The following is a 17,261-nucleotide window of genomic DNA, read 5'->3' as shown; positions in this document are numbered from 1 at the left end:
TATAGAGCTGCTCAGACATGAGGGTCTCCCACCCCACACAGCCGCTCAGACAAGAGGGGTCTCCCACCCCATACAGCTGCTCAGACACGAGGGTCTCCCACCCCATATGACCACTCAGACAAGAGGGGTCTCCCACCCTATAGAGCTGCTCAGACAAGAGGGTCTCCCACCCCATACACCCGCTCAGACAGAGGGTCTCCCACCCCATACACCCACTCAGACAGAGGGTCTCCCACCCCATACACCCACTCAGACAGAGGGTCTCCCACCCCGTACACCCGCTCAGCCACGAGGCTCCAGCTCAACACCACCCAGCTGCCTCCCTGGAGATAAGACAACCCCTCCCTCAGCCTCCTGAGATAACCAACCCCACCAGCTGCCTGGTGCTGCTGGTGCTGCTGGTGAACAACATCCCTCCACCGGTCAACACCCAGAGTGAACTTTGCCTGTTGCTGCAGCGAGCTGACGTTTCTCTTGCGCAACAGCCGCTTCCGTCAGGCTTGGCCAAGGGAAAAAAAAACCCAACCCCATGAACCCAAAAAAACCCCCACTCCACCCCCCCCCCAGAACTGTCTGGCCAAGGAGCTGGAGGAGTTCAAGAATGCTCCTTCATTTCCAGTTGGAGAAGGCGTGTTTGGAAGGCTGGAAGGAGCAGCTTAGGGCACTGGGTAAGGATTGAACAATGAAACCCGCTCCCTCCACACAGTTTTCTCTTGGGTTTATTGCCAGCAGGGAGACAAAGCTGATCTACCAGCACTTCTGCACCTTTTTGGGTGGGTTTCCCCCCCCTTTTTTTGGTTTTAAAGGAGGGTGTGGGGTGTTTTCTATCCTATTTGTGCACACAGAGGTTTGCAGCTCCCAAGGGCTATGGGAATTGAGATGCTTTCCCAACTTGTCCTGGAGTAACAGAGCTGAAGGGGTTGGAAGGGACCTCAAGAGATCATAGAATCATAGAATGGTTTGAGCTGGAAGGGACCCCAAGGGTCACAGAGCTCCAACCCCCTGTCACAGGCAGGGCCACCAACCTCCAGGCCTGGAGCTACACAAGGTTGCCCAGGGCCCCATCCAACCTGGCCTTGGACACCCCCAGGGATGGATGGGGCACCCACCCCCTCTCTGGGCAGCCAATCCTATCCCCATCCCAGTCCCATCCCCATCTCCATCCCAGTCTCATCCCCATCCCAGTCCCATCCCCATCCCCATCCCAATTCCAGTCCCATCCCCATCTCCATCCCAGTCTCATCCCCATCTCCATCCCAGTCTCATCCCCATCTCCATCCCAGTCTCATCCCCATCCCCATCCCCATCTCCATCCCCATCCCCATCCCAGTCCCATCTCCATCCCAGTCACAGAATCCCAGCCTGGTCTGGGTTGGATCCCCAAGGGTCACAGAGCTCCAACCCCCCTGCCACAGGCAGGGACACCAACCTCCAGGCCTGGAGCTACACAAGGCTGCCCAGGGCCCCAGCCAACCTGGCCTTGGACACCCCCAGGGATGGTGATCATGGGGTCCAACCCCCCTGCCAAAGCAGCTCCCCAGGACAGGTCGGTGTCCAGATGGGGCTGGAATATCCCCAGAGAAGGAGACTCCACCCCCCACCCTGGGCAGCCTGTCCCAGGGCTCCCTCACCCTCACCGGGGAAAAGTCCTTCCCCAGATTGGTGTGGAACTCCCTGTGCTCCAGCTTGAGCCCATCGCCCCTTGTCCTGTCCCCACAGACACTGAGCAGAGGCTGCCCATGGCCCCCTGTGTCCCACCCTTCAGCTATTGATCCCCAGTGATCAGATCCCCTCTCAGGCTTCTCCTCCCCAGGCTGAACAGCCCCGGGTCCCTCAGCCTTTCCTCCCAGGGGGGATGCTCCAGGCCCAGAAGAGATCTCAGGTACCAGTCCTGACACCTGGACCACACACCACATCTGCTGGAGCAGCAGGGCACCCCCAGCCTTCCCACCCCCAGCTCCCTCCAAGCCAGGCTGAGCTCACACCTTCTCCAGGACACAGGGAACAGGGACAACAACCAGCCACACAGCACCTTAGCTCAGCACCAACAGCCAGCCCAGCTTCCAGGAGGTGTTCACCCTTTCCTATTTATTAATTAGGATGATATATTTTTAATAAACACCAGCTGGATCTAAAGCACAGAGCAGGACGAGTCGTGCCAGGGTCCCACTTGTCACTGAAACCCCTTCTTCCAAAGGCTGGGTTTTAAAACAAAGCCCAGCCTTAAAACCAGCCCCTGAGGGGTGTTGGTACAACCAGACTCAACAGGACTCACAAATACACCCCTAACCTACTGCCCTAATGGGGTTGTGAAGCTGTTTTCTGCAGCTAACAAGCCTGGATCTGCAGGGACAGAGTTATTAGCTGGGTTGGTAACACATGAGAGGAACGGGGAGAGGGTTGGGGAGGAGGAGAAGGAGGAGGAGGAGGAGGAGGAGGAGGAGGAGGAGGGAAGACAACCCCCCACGTTTCAGCGTGGTTCCTGTCAGAACAGGTACCTGTGTTACACAAGCAGCGCCAGCCATGGAGAGGGATGGCACAGAGAAGCCTCAGCCACTGGCAAGGCTTCTGTCCTCTGTCCTTGTCAACTGATGCTCCAAGATGCTCCAGGTTTTGGGAGGGGGGAAAGGGGCTTCCAAGCACCTCTCACTCTTCCCCCACCTCAAAGGGTTGTACCCTCCCAGGTAAAGGAGAAGGATCCCAGAGCAAACAGGCAGCACCAAGAGCTTTCCCTCCCTCCAAACAAACATTCACAGCCCTTCTCATCCAGAGGAACAGGATTTTAAATGAATTCTTCATCCTAAACACCCCCCCAGAACCCCAACCAAACCCAAACACTGAGATGCAGCAGGTGGGGGGCTGCCAAAGAGACCCCCCCCCCCTCAAAACACACCCCCCCCCCTTCAGCTGGGTCAACAGGTCCATGGGAAGAGGCTCCAGAGTCCCCAAGGGCTGACACTTCCCACCCCGGGGGGCTGATCCCTGCTCGGCTCCAGGAGCCTGCCAGCCCCCCCAGACCCCCAGACCCCCCCCCAAGACCCCTCCCCAGCCCGGGAACAGCCCGTGCATTGCAGCCCCCCTCCTTACACCACCTCCCGAGCGCCCACCCACACCCACCCACTCCTCTCCCCACCCCTGTACCCCCTTCGGCGCAGCCCCCGGCCCCACAGGGCTCCCCCGTGGGAGGGGTCCGGCTTTTGGGGAAGGTTGGGGGGGTAGAGGGGTCCGGCTTTTGGGGAGGGGGGTGGGGAGGGGGTAAGGGGGGGGGGGATACACCCCAATCTTCCCCCCACCCCCCCCAGGACTCCAGGGCTCCCCAGCACAGCCCAGGCCCTGACTACACGAAGCCTTCACCACCTCCACATCCCCCCCACCCCCCAAAAAGACCCCTCCCCAACCAGCACCCCCCTCCCCGACCTCCCCCACCCCCATCCACCCCCCATCCCTCCTCCCCCCCCCCCCACTCCCCCTCCCCCAGGCCCAGCCACCCGGGGCGCTCCCCTCACCCCCCCCACCCCCCCTTTCAGCTCGGCCCCCCTCCCCTACCCGCAGCCCCCTCCCCACCCGGGGCCGTCCTCACCCCACCCCCCCCCCCTCCCGGCGGCGGGCGGGGGCGGGGCGTGGCGCCGCCATGTTGGTGCCCGGTGCGGGCCGGGCCCGGGGCTGTGTGTGTGTGTGAGGAGGGGGTTTAGGAGGGATATTCACCACTCACCGTGAGCTCCCCCGAGGGTCCCGGCCAGGAGCAAGGCGAGCAAGGCGGCGGGAGGCAGCGGAGGCGGCGGAGGAGGCGGCGGCGGCGGGGCCCGTCGGGGCGGCGGGGCGGCCATGGCGGACGCCGCGGCCTCGGTGCCGAGCGGCCGCCAGCGCCTGAGGGAGGGGCGAGCGGCGGCGCGCGCGGCCGGGGGGCGGGGCCAGCGCGGTAAGGGGGGGGTGGGGGGAAGGAGAGGGGGAAGGGGGCGGGGCCGGCGCGCGCAGGAGGGGAGGGGCCGCCGGGAGAAGCGCGGGAGGGGGAGAGGGGGGAGGTGGGGATGGGGATGGGGGTGGGAATGGGATGGGATGGGGATGGGAATGGGATGGGGATGGGATGGGATGGGATGGGATGGGATGGGATGGGATGGGGATGGGATGGGGATGGGATGGGGATGGGGATGGAGATGGGATGGGATGGGGGGTGGGGATGGAGATGGGATGGGGATGGGGATGGGGATGGGGATGGGATGGGGATGGAGATGAGATGGGATGGGGATGGGAATGGGGATGGGGATGGGATGGGGAGGGGATGGGATGGGATGGGATGGGATGGGATGGAGATGGGATGGGATGGGATGGGATGGGATGGGATGGGGATGGGATGGGGATGGGGATGGGATGGGATGGGATGGGATGGGGATGAGATGGGATGGGGAGGGGATGGGGATGGGATGGGATGGGGATGGGGATGGGGATGGGATGGGGATGGGGTGGGGATGGGATGGGATGGGGATGGGATGGGGATGGGATGGGGATGGGATGGAGATGGGGATGGGGATGAGATGGGATGGGGATGGGGATGGGGAGGGGATGGGGATGGGATGGGATGGGATGGGGATGGGGATGGGATGGGATGGGGATGGGGATGGGATGGGATGGGATGGGGATGGGGATGGGATGGGGATGGGATGGGGATGGGGATGAGGATGGGGATGGGGATGGGATGGGATGGGATGGGATGGGATGGGATGGGATGGGATGGGATGGGGTTGGGGATGGGATGGGGATGGGATGGGATGGGATGGGGTTGGGGATGGGGATGGGGATGGGATGGGATGGGATGGGATGGGATGGGATGGGATGGGGTTGGGGATGGGGATGGGGAGGGGATGGGGAGGTGGGGATGGGATGGGGATGGGGACATGGTGGGGAGATGGGGAGATGATGGGGATATGATGGGGGATGAGGGGGAGATGATGGGAAAGTGGTGGGGAGATGAGTGGGGGATGAAGGGGAGGTGATGGGAGATGATGGGGAGATGGGGGGATGGGGAGATGGGGATCTGTGTGTGCAATGGGTGTGCGCGGTGTGAGGCCGGCTGGGGCTGTGAGCTGCAGCCCTGGGCCATGGTGGGGCTGAGCCCCCCACCCAACTGAGCCCCCAACACCCAGCTCAGCCCCTCGCCCCGGTGCAGCCCCCCGGGGACCACCCATTGCCCTTTGCTGACCAGTTCCTCCCAGTCTCAAACTGGGAGTGGGATACAAGGTGCCAGATGAGAGGACTGGGGGTGGCTGGAGTGATGAGCACGGGGATGTCGGGGGCTGGACCCCCCCCAGCGCCAGCTCCCCTTCCATCCCTGGGGGACCTCACCCGCGCCCCCTGAGCATCAGCAGCACAAACCCCCTGAAGCAGGAGGGCCGGCAGCCACAGCTCCCGGTGCAGCGCCAGGCCCCGGTGCGGTGCCACCCTGGTGCGGTACCAGGCCCCAGTGCAGTACCAGGCCCCAGTGTGGTGCCAGGTCCCATTGCAGTACCAGGCCTCGGTGCAGTGCCAGGCCCTGGTGCGGTACCAGGCTCCCAGTGCGGTGCCAGGCCCTGGAGCAGTCCCACCCTGGAGCAGTGCCACCCTGGTGCGGTACCAGCCCCCAGTGCAGTGTCAGGCCCCAGTGTGGTGCCAGGTCCCAGTGCAGTACCAGGCCCCTGTGCAGTGCCAGGCCCCGGTGCAGTACCAGGCCCTGGTGCGGTGCCACCCTGGTGCGGTACCAGGCCCCGGTGCAGTAACAGGCCCCAGTGCAGCGCCAGGCCCTGGAGCAGTGCCAGACCCCCAGTGCAGTACCAGCCCCCAGTGCAGTGCCAGGCCCCCAGTGCAGTACCAGGCCCCAGTGTGGTGCCAGGCCCCAGTGCCATGCCAGGCCCTGGTGCGGTACCAGGCCCCCAGTGCGGTACCAGGCCCCAGTGCAGTGTCAGGCCCCAGTGTGGTGCCAGGTCCCAGTATGGTACCAGGCCCCAGTGCAGTGCCAGGCCCCGGTGTGGTACCAGGCCCTGGAGCAGTGCCAGACCCCCAGTGCAGTACCAGGCCCCCAGTGCGGTACCAGGCCCCAGTGCGGTACCAGGCCCCAGTGTGGTGCCAGGCCCCAGTGCAGTGTCAGGCCCCAGTGTGGTGCCAGGTCCCAGTATGGTACCAGGCCCCAGTGCAGCGCCAGGCCGTGGTGCGGTGCCAGGCCCCAGTGTGGTACTGGGCCCCAGTGCGGTACCAGGCCCTTGTGCAGTGCCAGGCCCTGGTGAGGTACCAGCCCCCAGTGCGGTACCAGGCCCTGGTGCAGTACCAGGCCCCAGTGTGGTACCAGGCCCTTGTGCAGTGTCAGGCCCCCAGTGCAGCGCCAGGCCCTAGTGCGGTACCAGGCCCCAGTGCGGTACCAGGCCCCCTGGTGTGATACCAGGCCCCAGTGCGGTACCAGGCCCCAGTGCAGTACCAGGCCCCCTGGTATGATACCAGGCCCCAGTACGGTACCAGGCCCCAGTGCAGTACCAGGCCCCGGTGCGGTGCCACCCTGGTGTGGTACCAGGCCCCAGTGCAGTACCAGGCCCCCCGGTTCAGTGCCAGGCCCCGCCAGTGCACTGTCAACCCCCCCAGTGCAGTTCCAGCCCCCCCAGGGGCGCAGGGACAGGGTTGCCATGAGGCTGGAGTGTGGTTTATTGCAGGATCCGGCAGCGCCGGAGCGATACGCGGCGGCTACATGGTGTTGAAGCAATAAATTAAGCCATGCAGAAGCACCGGGGTATCATCCTGCCGCGTCGCCCGCTGCCCGACGCGGGGGGTGGGGGGTTAAGCGATAAAACAGCTTTATGCTTTATTAAATATATTAAATCTTATCAATTAAATAATTATGGAGTAAGGGTGCAAAGCTGGTTTCAGCTGAACAGTAACAGCCCCCAGATGTAGGGTGGGTTTTGGGGGATGGCAGCGAGCGATGCGGGCTGGAGCCGGCTGCAGGGTGCACTGAAACGCCCTGAAAACCACCAAAATGTTGGCAAAAACCAAAAGGACTCGGAGAGTGGGGCTGCCAGCTGCTCCTCAGGGAAGGGGTTGGGCCGCCATGGTTGTGGGAACCCCAGCTCGGTGTGTCCGTGTGGCACGGGAGATGCTCAGATGGTGCTTGGTGCCGGCGGTTCCTCATCCTGGGCCCCCTTGAGACACGTCGGGACTGCAGATCCGACCCAGCAGCCAAATGGACCATCCATTCCCAAGAAAATCCCAGATTCCTCCAGCAAAAGGCGCGCCAGGCACCGCAGCCCTGCCGGGGAATTCCTGCCGCTGCCGCCGCTGAGCCCGCGGCATCCCCCGCTGCCAACGCGTCGGGCAGGCAGGTTAGGGCAGCTCCCGCTGCCTGCGTGCTGCGATGGGTGCCAGAGATGGGCTGGGTGCTCAGCTGGGCTTGAGGCGATGTCTCCGGGGCTTGCTCGCTGTGGCACCCAGCTGGGGGGCTCCGGGTGGGCCTCAGGCTGCCGGCAGGCGAGACGGGCTGGCGTCGGGTGACATATCCAGGGGGATATTTTTATAACCAGGCTGGAAGATTCCTTCCTTGCTGCTTTTCCCCCACCCCACCCCCCACACACACCCTCCCCTTCTATTTTTTCCCCTCCTGGCAAATTCAAAAGGCTCCAAGGCGGGGTAGGGGAGGATGGGATGGGATGGGGTGGGGAAAGCGGGGGTTGTGAGTGAAACCCCTTCCTCATCCAGGAGCTGTCCCGGTGTTGGCGTCACCGCCGTTCCCGGTGTTCACTGCTCCGGTTTGGGCTTCTCCAGGGGGTTGTTCAGCTTCTTGAGTGTCTTTTTGATGCGCAGGGCGGTGAGGCGGGCTGAGGGGCTCTGGTACCAGCACTCCTTCATGATCTTTGCCAGCGCTGACAAAACCTGGGGGAGGCAGGAGGAAAGAAGGGGGAAGTCGAGGGGGGTTTGATGGGGAGTAAAGGTGTGGAGCTGGGTGGGAGCTGGGTGGTCCCTTCCCACCCCTCACCCAGGACTCACCGGGTCAGAGAAGAGGCGGTTGGGGACCACAGGGGTCTGCTGGTCGATGCACACCACCTTCTTCATGTCCTCAAAGCTGGGGTCGCTGGGGACGGCGTCGAAGAAGGGCGGCCGGTAATCCTCCACGATGCCTGTGGGAGGGGAGTGAGGGGTGAGGGCTGGGAAAAGGAGGCCGGGGAGGTTGTGGGGTTCAACCTCCCCACCCTACACATGGCAGGGTCTCTGGGTGAGCTGGTGTTACCCACCTGCACCCTGCTTGGGTGGGGGATAAGGGAACTGCCAGTGGGATTTACACCCCCTCCCCCCAGCACTGGTGTGAGGGGTGTGGGGGTACAACCCTGGCTGGGATGGCATGGGGTGGGGGGCCAGGGACAGCTCCAGCACCCACTCTCTAGCACTGATGGCAGCTCCAGCACCCAACACCAGCCCTACCATGAACCAGCACCAGTTCTATCACCAGCACCAGCTCCTGCACTGGCTTCCTCCCAGCATCGATCCCACCCCCTCCTCCAGCAGCTGGCCCAGCTAATCCCCACTTAGAGCCTCCATATGTCTGGGTTTAACCCCTCTGGGCTGCCCCAAGCACCCACCAGCCCCCAAACCTCAGGGTCCCATGAAGCCCCCACCATCATGGGGACTGCGCAGGGACCACCCAACCCCCATCCTGGTGGGGAAAAAGGGCCTGGAAGGGTTAAATCCAGCTGCCTGGAGGTCATCCCCTGCACATGGCTTTGGTAATTCAGAGTAAATTTTTAATCTGAAGGAGCCCCTGGAGCAGTAAATGAGATTATCCCAACCAGACTGTGCCTGGGGGTGGTGGTGGGGGGAACACACCTCCTGCTTCACCCTCCAGCACCCACCATTTAATTAATACTCCTAATGGACTTGACTAGTGACGAGCAGCCTTGAGAAAAGGCTCCATCACAGCCTTGAGGGGGCCCCCAAGTCCCCATCTTTGTCCCCCTGAGCTAAACCCTGGCTGGCTGGAGGTCCTGGGGCCGTGGTGGCCAGCTTCCAGGCAGCGCTCCCGCTGCTTGTTTTCTAATCAGCGCTGAACAAACAAAGCGCTGATTGAGTCTAATGGGCTCTTTAATCAGGGAGCCGGGTGCTGACACTAGATTACAGTGTTTATAATTTACAGCTAATCTGCTGGGCGAAGAGGAAGAAAAGGGGGGGGGGGTGGGAAATAAAGAGCAACCAAGAAGAGGAGGGATGGAGGGAAGCTGGTGCAGAGCCTTGGCGGGAGCCAGGAGGAACCTGGCAGCTTTCCTGGGGGAAGGGAAAGAGCTGCTCTCTCACCGTTGACCACCGTGCGGCGGGTGATCTCCCAGAGCACCAGCCCGTAGGCCCAGATGTCGGTCTTCTTGTAGGACTCGAAGCAGTGGGTGCGGATCTGCTCGCTCAGCACCTCGGGCGCCATGTAGCGCTTGGTGCCCACCCGCGGGTTGTTCCCGATGTCCAGGTAGTCGCTGCCCTGGGAGTGCATGACAGCCAGGCCTAGGGGGGGATTAGGAGGGTAGGGGGAAGGTGGTTGGTGTTGTGCTGGGGGTGTTGGGTCCCTGGGGTAGCATGGCCCTTGGGTGCCACATCCCTTGGGTGCCGCATCCCTGGGGTGTCACATCCCTGGGGTGTCACATCCCTGGGGTGTCACATCCCTGGGGTATAATATCCTTGGGTGCCACACCCCTTGGGTATAACATCCCTGAGGTGCCACATCCCTGAGGTGCCACATCCCTGGGGTACAACATCCCTGTGGTGTGGCATCCCTGGGGTGTCACATCCCTTGGGTATAATATCCTTGGGGTACCACACCCCTTGGGTGCCACACCCCTTGGGTACAACATCCCCGAGGTGCCACATCCATGGGGTACAACATCCCTGGGGTACATCATCCCTGGGGTACAACATCCCTGAGGTGCCACATCCCTGGGGTACAACATCCCTGGGGTACAACATCCCTGGGGTACAACATCCCTGGGGTACAACATCCCTGGGGTGTCGCATCCCTGGGGTATAATATCCATGGGTATAATATCCTTGGGGTACCACATCCCTTGGGTGCCACACCCCTTGGGTATAACATCCCCGAGGTGCCACACCCCTGGGGTGCCACATCCCTGGGGTACAACATCCCTAGGGTACCACACCCCTGGGGTGCCACATCCCTGGGCTACTGCGCCCCTTGGGTACCACATCACTGGGGTACCACATCCCTGGGCTACAGCATCTCTGGGGCACTGTATCTTTGGGGTACCACATCCCTGGAGTACAACATCCATGTGGCGTCACACCCCTGGGGCACCTCATCTCTGGGGTACAACATCCCTGGGGCACCACACCCTTGGGTACTACATCCCTTGGGTGCCACATCCCTGGGGTGCCACAACCCTGGGGTACAACGTCCCTGGGCCACCACACCCTTGGGTACCACACCCCTGGGGTGCCACATCCCTGGGGTACCACACCCCTGGGGTGCCACATCCTTGGGGTACCACATCCCTGGGGTACCACATCCCTGGGGCACCCACATCCCTGGGGTGCCACATCCCTGGGGTGCCACATCCCTGGGGTAAAACATCCCTGGGGTAAAACATCCCTGAGGTGCCACACCCCTGGGGTGCCACATCCCTGGGGTACAACATCCCTGGGGTACCACACCCCTGGGGTGCCACATCCCTGGGTTACTGCGCCCCTTGTGTACCACATCACTGGGGTACCACATCCCTGGGCTACAGCATCTCTGGGGCACTGTATCTTTGGGGTACCACATCCCTGGGGCACCACATCCCCGGAGTACAACATCCATGTGGCATCACACCCCTGGGGCACCTCATCTCTGGGGTACAACATTCCTGGGGCACCATACCCTTGGGTACTACATCCCTTGGGTGCCACATCCCTGGGGTACCACACCCCTTGGGTGCTACATCCCTGGGGTACAACATCTCTTGGGGTACAACATCCCTGGGGCACCACATCCCTGGGGTACCACATCCCTGGGGTGCCACAGCCCTGGGGTACAACGTCCCTAGGCCACCACACCCTTGGGTACCACATCCCTGGGGTGCCACAACCCTGGGGTACCACATCCTTGGGGTGCCACATCCCTGGGGTACCACACCCCTTGGGTGCCACATCCCTGGGGTACCACACCCCTTGGGTGCCACATCCCTGGGATACAACATCCCTGGGGTACAACATCCCTGGGGTACAACATCCCTGGGACACCACACCCTTGGGTACCACATCCCTTGGGTGCCACATCCCTGGGGTACCACATCCCTGGGCCGCCACACCCCTGGGGCACCTCATCTCTGGGGTACAACATCCCTGGGGCACCACACCCTTGGGTACTACATCCCTTGGGTGCCACATCCCTGGGGTGCCACAACCCTGGGGTACAACGTCCCTGGGCCACCACACCCTTGGGTACCACATCCCTGGGGTGCCACATCCCTGGGGTACCACACCCCTGGGGTGCCACATCCTTGGGGTACCACATCCCTGGGGTACCACATCCCTGGGGCACCCACATCCCTGGGGTGCCACATCCCTGGGGTGCCACATCCCTGGGGTAAAACATCCCTGGGGTAAAACATCCCTGAGGTGCCACACCCCTGGGGTGCCACATCCCTGGGGTACAACATCCCTGGGGTACCACACCCCTGGGGTGCCACATCCCTGGGTTACTGCGCCCCTTGTGTACCACATCACTGGGGTACCACATCCCTGGGCTACAGCATCTCTGGGGCACTGTATCTTTGGGGTACCACATCCCTGGGGCACCACATCCCCGGAGTACAACATCCATGTGGCATCACACCCCTGGGGCACCTCATCTCTGGGGTACAACATTCCTGGGGCACCATACCCTTGGGTACTACATCCCTTGGGTGCCACATCCCTGGGGTACCACACCCCTTGGGTGCTACATCCCTGGGGTACAACATCTCTTGGGGTACAACATCCCTGGGGCACCACATCCCTGGGGTACCACATCCCTGGGGTGCCACAGCCCTGGGGTACAACGTCCCTAGGCCACCACACCCTTGGGTACCACATCCCTGGGGTGCCACAACCCTGGGGTACCACATCCTTGGGGTGCCACATCCCTGGGGTACCACACCCCTTGGGTGCCACATCCCTGGGGTACCACACCCCTTGGGTGCCACATCCCTGGGATACAACATCCCTGGGGTACAACATCCCTGGGGTACAACATCCCTGGGACACCACACCCTTGGGTACCACATCCCTTGGGTGCCACATCCCTGGGGTACCACATCCCTGGGCCGCCACACCCCTGGGGCACCTCATCTCTGGGGTACAACATTCCTGGGGCACCATACCCTTGGGTACTACATCCCTTGGGTGCCACATCCCTGGGGTACCACACCCCTTGGGTGCTACATCCCTGGGGTACAACATCTCTTGGGGTACAACATCCCTGGGGCACCCACATCTCTGGGGTACCACATCCCTGGGGTACAACGTCCCTGGGCCACCACACCCTTGGGTACCACATCCCTGGGGTGCCACATCCCTGGGGTACCACACCCCTGGGGTGCCACATCCCTGGGATACAACATCCCTGGGATACAACATCCCTGGGATACAACATCCCTGGGGTACAACATCTCTGGGACACCACACCCTTGGATACCACATCCCTTGGGTGCCACATCCCTGGGGTACAACATCCCTGGGCCGCCACACCCCTGGGGCACCTCATCTCTGAGGTACCACATCCCTTGGGTACCACAACCTTGGAGCACCACATCCCTGGGGTTACCACACCTCTGTAGATCTGCATCCCCCCCCTCCAACCCTCCTCCTCCTCACCCAGGTCGGCGATGCAGCACTGCCGGTTGCTCTTCACCAGGATGTTCCTGCTCTTGAGGTCGCGGTGGGCGATGGCCGGCTTGCCCTGGGTGCCAAAGATCTCCACGTGCAGGTGCACCAGCCCACAGATGATGGAGGAGGCCAAGCCCAGGCAGGTCTCCACGTCCAGGGCCGTCCTCTGCAGGTAGTCGTACAGCGAGCCGTGCTCGTGGTAGTGGGTGATGAGCCAGAGCTGGGTGCTGGAGTTCCTCGACGTCATGTCCGAGGCGATGAAGCCTGGGGTGGGGAGGAGCACCAAATCACCAGGGTGGAAGAGACCTTTGAAGATCATTGAGTCCAACCAGGCCCATCCTGAGCTAAACCAGATCCCTGAGCACCTCACCTACCCTTTTTCTGAACACATCCAGGGATGGGGACTCAGCCCCCTCCCTGGGCAGTCTGTGCCAGTCCCTACTCCTGCTCCTGGCCCCTGTTCCACAGCCCCACAACTCTTCCAGGGAAGAACTTTCCCCTCCCAGTGTCCAGCCAACCTCCCCCAAGTCTGTAGTGTTACATAAAAACCCCCTGCAGCGCTACAGGCTGGGGGAGACTGTCTGGAGAGCTGTCAGGCAGAGAAGGACCTGGGGGTGTTGGGTGACTGACCATGAGCCAGCAGTGTGGCCAGGTGCCCAGGAAGGCCAAGGGCATCCTGGCTTGTGTCAGGAATAGTGTGGCCAGTAGGTCAGGGGAGGGGATTGTGCCCCTGGACTGGGCACTGGGGAGGCTGCACCTCCAGTGCTGGGTCCAGTTCTGGGCTCCTCAGCATCAGAAGGACATTGGGGTCCTGGAGCGAGTCCAGAGAAGGGCAACCAGGCTGGGGAAGGGGCTGGAGGGTGAATCCTCTGAGGAGCAGCTGAGGGAGCTGGGGGTGTTGAGCCTGGAGAAGAGGAGGCTGAGGGGAGACCTTCTCCCCACCTCCCCTGCCCTGCCAGGAGGGTGCAGAGAGGTGGGCGATGGTCTCTTCAGCCAGGGGACAGGAGATGGGACAAGGGGCAATGGGCTCGAGCTGCCCCAGGGCAGGGTCAGAGCAGATGGGAGGGGAAAGTTCTTCCCTGGAAGAGTTGTCAGGGCTGGAACAGGCTGCCCAGGGAGGGGGCTGAGTCCCCATCCCTGGGTGTGTTCAGAAAAAGGGCAGATGAGGTGCTCAGGGATCTGGTTTAGCTCAGGATGGGATTGGTTGGACTTGATCTTCAAAGGTGTCTTCCAACCTTGTGATCCTGTGATCCTGTGTCCCCCCAATCCCCCTCTCCAGCCCCCCACTCACCCAGGATGTTGTCGTGCCGGAGCAGGACGGTGTTGTAGATCTCGGTCTCGCGGAACCAGGACTGCTCGTCGCGGGAGGAGAAGATCTTCACGGCCACGCTCTCCCCGTGCCACAGCCCCCGCCACACCTCCCCGTACCGGCCTTTGCCTGGCGCCAAGGACAAGGTGATGTGGCACCCAGACCCCCACCCTGGCCAGCAGACCCCACCCCTTCCCCCTCTGGTGGGGTGGAATGGGGTTCATTGAGCTTTGGCCAATGGCACCCCCAGGCCTGGCCGCTCTCTCCATCCCCCATCAGCAGGATGAGGGACAACTTGGGGTCTCCATGGGGTTTTGGTTGAGGGAGTTGGACCCAACCCCCCCATCCAAACCCCCATCCAACCCCCCATCCCAGTCTGGCATGCCCAGGCACTGGTTTTGGTGGGGTATAGGGGGAATTGGGACTACCTAACCCCCTGCCTGGCCGCTCTCTCCATCCCCCATCAGCAGGATGAGGGGCAACTCGGGGTCCTCCATGGGGTTTTGGTTGAGGCAGTTGGATCCAACCCCCCTATCCACCTCCCATCCAACCCCCATCCCAGTCTGGCATGCCCAGGCACTGGTTTTGGGGGGTGATGGGGGGGAATGAGGGGGAATTGGGACCACCTACCCCCCTGCCTGGCTGCTCTCTCCATCCCCCATCAGCAGGATGAGGAACAACTTGGGGTCTCCATGGGGGTTTTGGTTGAGGGAGTTGGATCCAACACCCCCATCCAACCCCCCATCCCAGTCTGGCATGACCAGGCACTGGTTTTGGTGGGGTATAGGGGGAATTGGGACTACCTACCCCCCTGCCTGGCCGCTCTCTCCATCCCCCATCAGCAGGATGAGGGACAGCTTGGGGTCCTCACGGGGTTTTGGTTGAGGGAGTTGGACCCAACACCCCCATCCAACCCCCCATCCAACCCCCCATCCCAGTCTGGCATGCCCAGGCACTGGTTTTGGGGGGTGATGGGGGGGAATGAGGGGGAATTGGGACCACCTACCCCCCTGCCTGGCCACTCCCTCCATCCCTCATCAGCAGGATGAGGGGCAACTTGGGGTCCTCATGGGGTTTTGGTTGAGGGAGTTGGATCCACCCCCCCCATCCAACCCCCCATCCAACCCCCCATCCCAGTCTGGTCTACCCAGGCACTGGTTTTGTGGGGGTGAGGGGTTTGTGTAGTTGGGACAACCTGCCCCCCTGCTTGTCCAATCTCTCCCTTCCCCATCATCAGGATGAGGGGCAACTTGGGGTCTCCATGGGGTTTTGGTTGAGGCAGCTGTATCCACCCCCCATCCAATCCCACATCCCAGTATGGCATGCCCAGGCACTGGTTTTGGTGGGGTATAGGGGGAATTGGGACCACCTACCCCCCTTCCTGGCTGCTCCCTCCATCCCCCATCAGCAGGACGAGGGACAACTCGGGGTCTCCATGGGGTTTTGGTTGAGGGAGTTGGACCCAACCCCCCCATCCAACCCCTCATCCAACCCCCCATCCCAGTCTGGCATGCCCAGGCACTGGTTTTGGGGGGTGATGGGGGGGAATGAGGGGGAATTGGGACCACCTACCCCCCTGCCTGGCCGCTCTCTCCATCCCTCATCAGCAGGATGAGGGACAACTTGGGGTCCTCATGGGGGTTTGGTTGAGGCAGTTGGATCCACCCCCCCATCCAACCTCCCATCCCAGTCTGGCATGACCAGGCACTGGTTTTGGTGGGGTATAGGGGGAATTGGGACCATCTACCCCCCTGCCTGGCCACTCTCTCCATCCCCCATCAGCAGGATGAGGGGCAACTCGGGGTCCTCCATGGGGTTTTGGTTGAGGTAGTTGGACCCAACCCCCCATCCAACCCCCCCATCCAACCCCCCATCCCAGTCTGGCATGCCCAGGCACTGGTTTTGGGGGGTGATGGGGGGGAATTGGGACCACCTACCCCCCTGCCTGGCCGCTCTCTCCATCCCCCATCAGCAGGATGAGGGACAACTTGGGGTCCTCATGGGGTTTTGGTTGAGGGAGTTGGATCCAACCCCCCCATCCAACCCCCCATCCCAGCCTGGCATGCCCAGGCACTGGTTTTGGGGGGCTATAGAGGGAATTGGGACTACCTACCCCCCTGCCTGGCTGCTCCCTCAATCCCCCATCATCAGGATGAGGGACAACTCGGGGTCTCCATGGGGTTTTGGTTGAGGTAGTTGGACCCAACCCCCCATCCAACCCCCCATCCCAGTCTGGCATGCCCAGGCACTGGTTTTGGTGGGGTATAGGGGGAACTGGGACCACCTACCCCCCTGCCTGGCCGCTCTCTCCATCCCCCATCAGCAGGATGAGGAACAACTTGGGGTCTCCATGGGGTTTTGGTTGAGGGAGTTGGATCCAACCCCCCCATCCAACCCCCCATCCCAGCCTGGCATGCCCAGGCACTGGTTTTGACTGGGGTTGGGGGTCAGTTGGGCCAACCTACCCACACACTCCACGAGGGTGATCTGCCTGGCCACGGTCCTCTGGACAAGGAAGGGCAGCCCGGAGCCGCTGCCCGTGGTGCAGTCATCGCTCAGCAAGTCCTACACAGGGTGGGGGGACAAGGGGTCACTCCTGGGGCACCCCCCACCCCCTTATCCCCCTCCCACACCCCCCAGCAAAGGCTCACCCACCTCCAAAGTGCTGTCTCCCACCATGGATGCCTTCAGCATGAGGTCCATGTCCCCCAGGTCGCTCTTCTGGCGGCGCTGGGCCACCTTCCAGCAGAGGAGCGCGGCGAGCGCGGCGAGGAGGAGGAGGGTCAGCAGAGGGACCAGGACCAGCAGGACCAGGTTGGGCAGGGAGGAAGGTGCCTCTTCCAGCACCTCTTCTCCTGGTTGGGGGGTGGGAGGGAAGGAAAAGGTGGATGGGAGCATGAAGGGGGTGCTGGGAGGGTGGGGGTCTGGGTGATGGGGCTTGGGTGGCTCTGAGTTGGGGTGGGGGTCTGGGTGATGGGGCTTGGGTGGCTCTGAATTGGGGTGGGGGGGCCCTGGAGACCCCACCTCAACCTCCAGCTCTCCTCTCCCACCCAACTGGGGCCCTGCGGACCCCACCCCAACCTGTGTCCTCTTCTCCCAC

The 17,261-nt window shown here is 62.5% G+C and overlaps 1 protein-coding gene across 1 annotated transcript; it reads right to left on the bottom strand.

Moving 5' to 3' along the window:
* Window positions 1–6,645: 6,645 nt before the first annotated feature.
* ACVRL1 (activin A receptor like type 1) lies at window positions 6,646–16,887 on the bottom strand. Its single transcript, XM_084280634.1, has 7 exons — window positions 16,817–16,887; window positions 16,627–16,726; window positions 14,144–14,290; window positions 12,841–13,116; window positions 9,298–9,495; window positions 7,999–8,129; window positions 6,646–7,884 (listed from the first exon to the last, which is right to left on the bottom strand). The coding sequence occupies exons 1-7, from the start codon at window positions 16,862–16,864 to the stop codon at window positions 7,750–7,752; spliced, it is 1,035 nt and encodes a 344-aa protein (XP_084136760.1). The 5' UTR covers window positions 16,865–16,887; the 3' UTR covers window positions 6,646–7,749.
* Window positions 16,888–17,261: the final 374 nt, after the last annotated feature.

The sequence above is a fragment of the Gallinula chloropus genome, assembly GCF_964237585.1.
Source record: "Gallinula chloropus genome assembly, contig: HAP1_SCAFFOLD_573, whole genome shotgun sequence".
NCBI lineage: Eukaryota > Metazoa > Chordata > Aves > Gruiformes > Rallidae > Gallinula > Gallinula chloropus.
This window is presented reverse-complemented; position numbering and strand designations above follow the sequence as displayed.

Bases quoted from the DNA above. Each gene is read 5' to 3' on its own strand.
- ACVRL1 (XM_084280634.1), bottom strand. From the start codon at position 16,864: ATGGACCTCATGCTGAAGGCATCCATGGTGGGAGACAGCACTTTGGAG. The intron at 16,727-16,816 runs GTGGGTGAGCCT...CACCCTGTGTAG, and splicing joins TGGGAGACAGCACTTTGGAG to GACTTGCTGAGCGATGACTG. The intron at 13,117-14,143 runs GTGAGTGGGGGG...TCCCCACCCCAG, and splicing joins CCGGCACGACAACATCCTGG to GCTTCATCGCCTCGGACATG.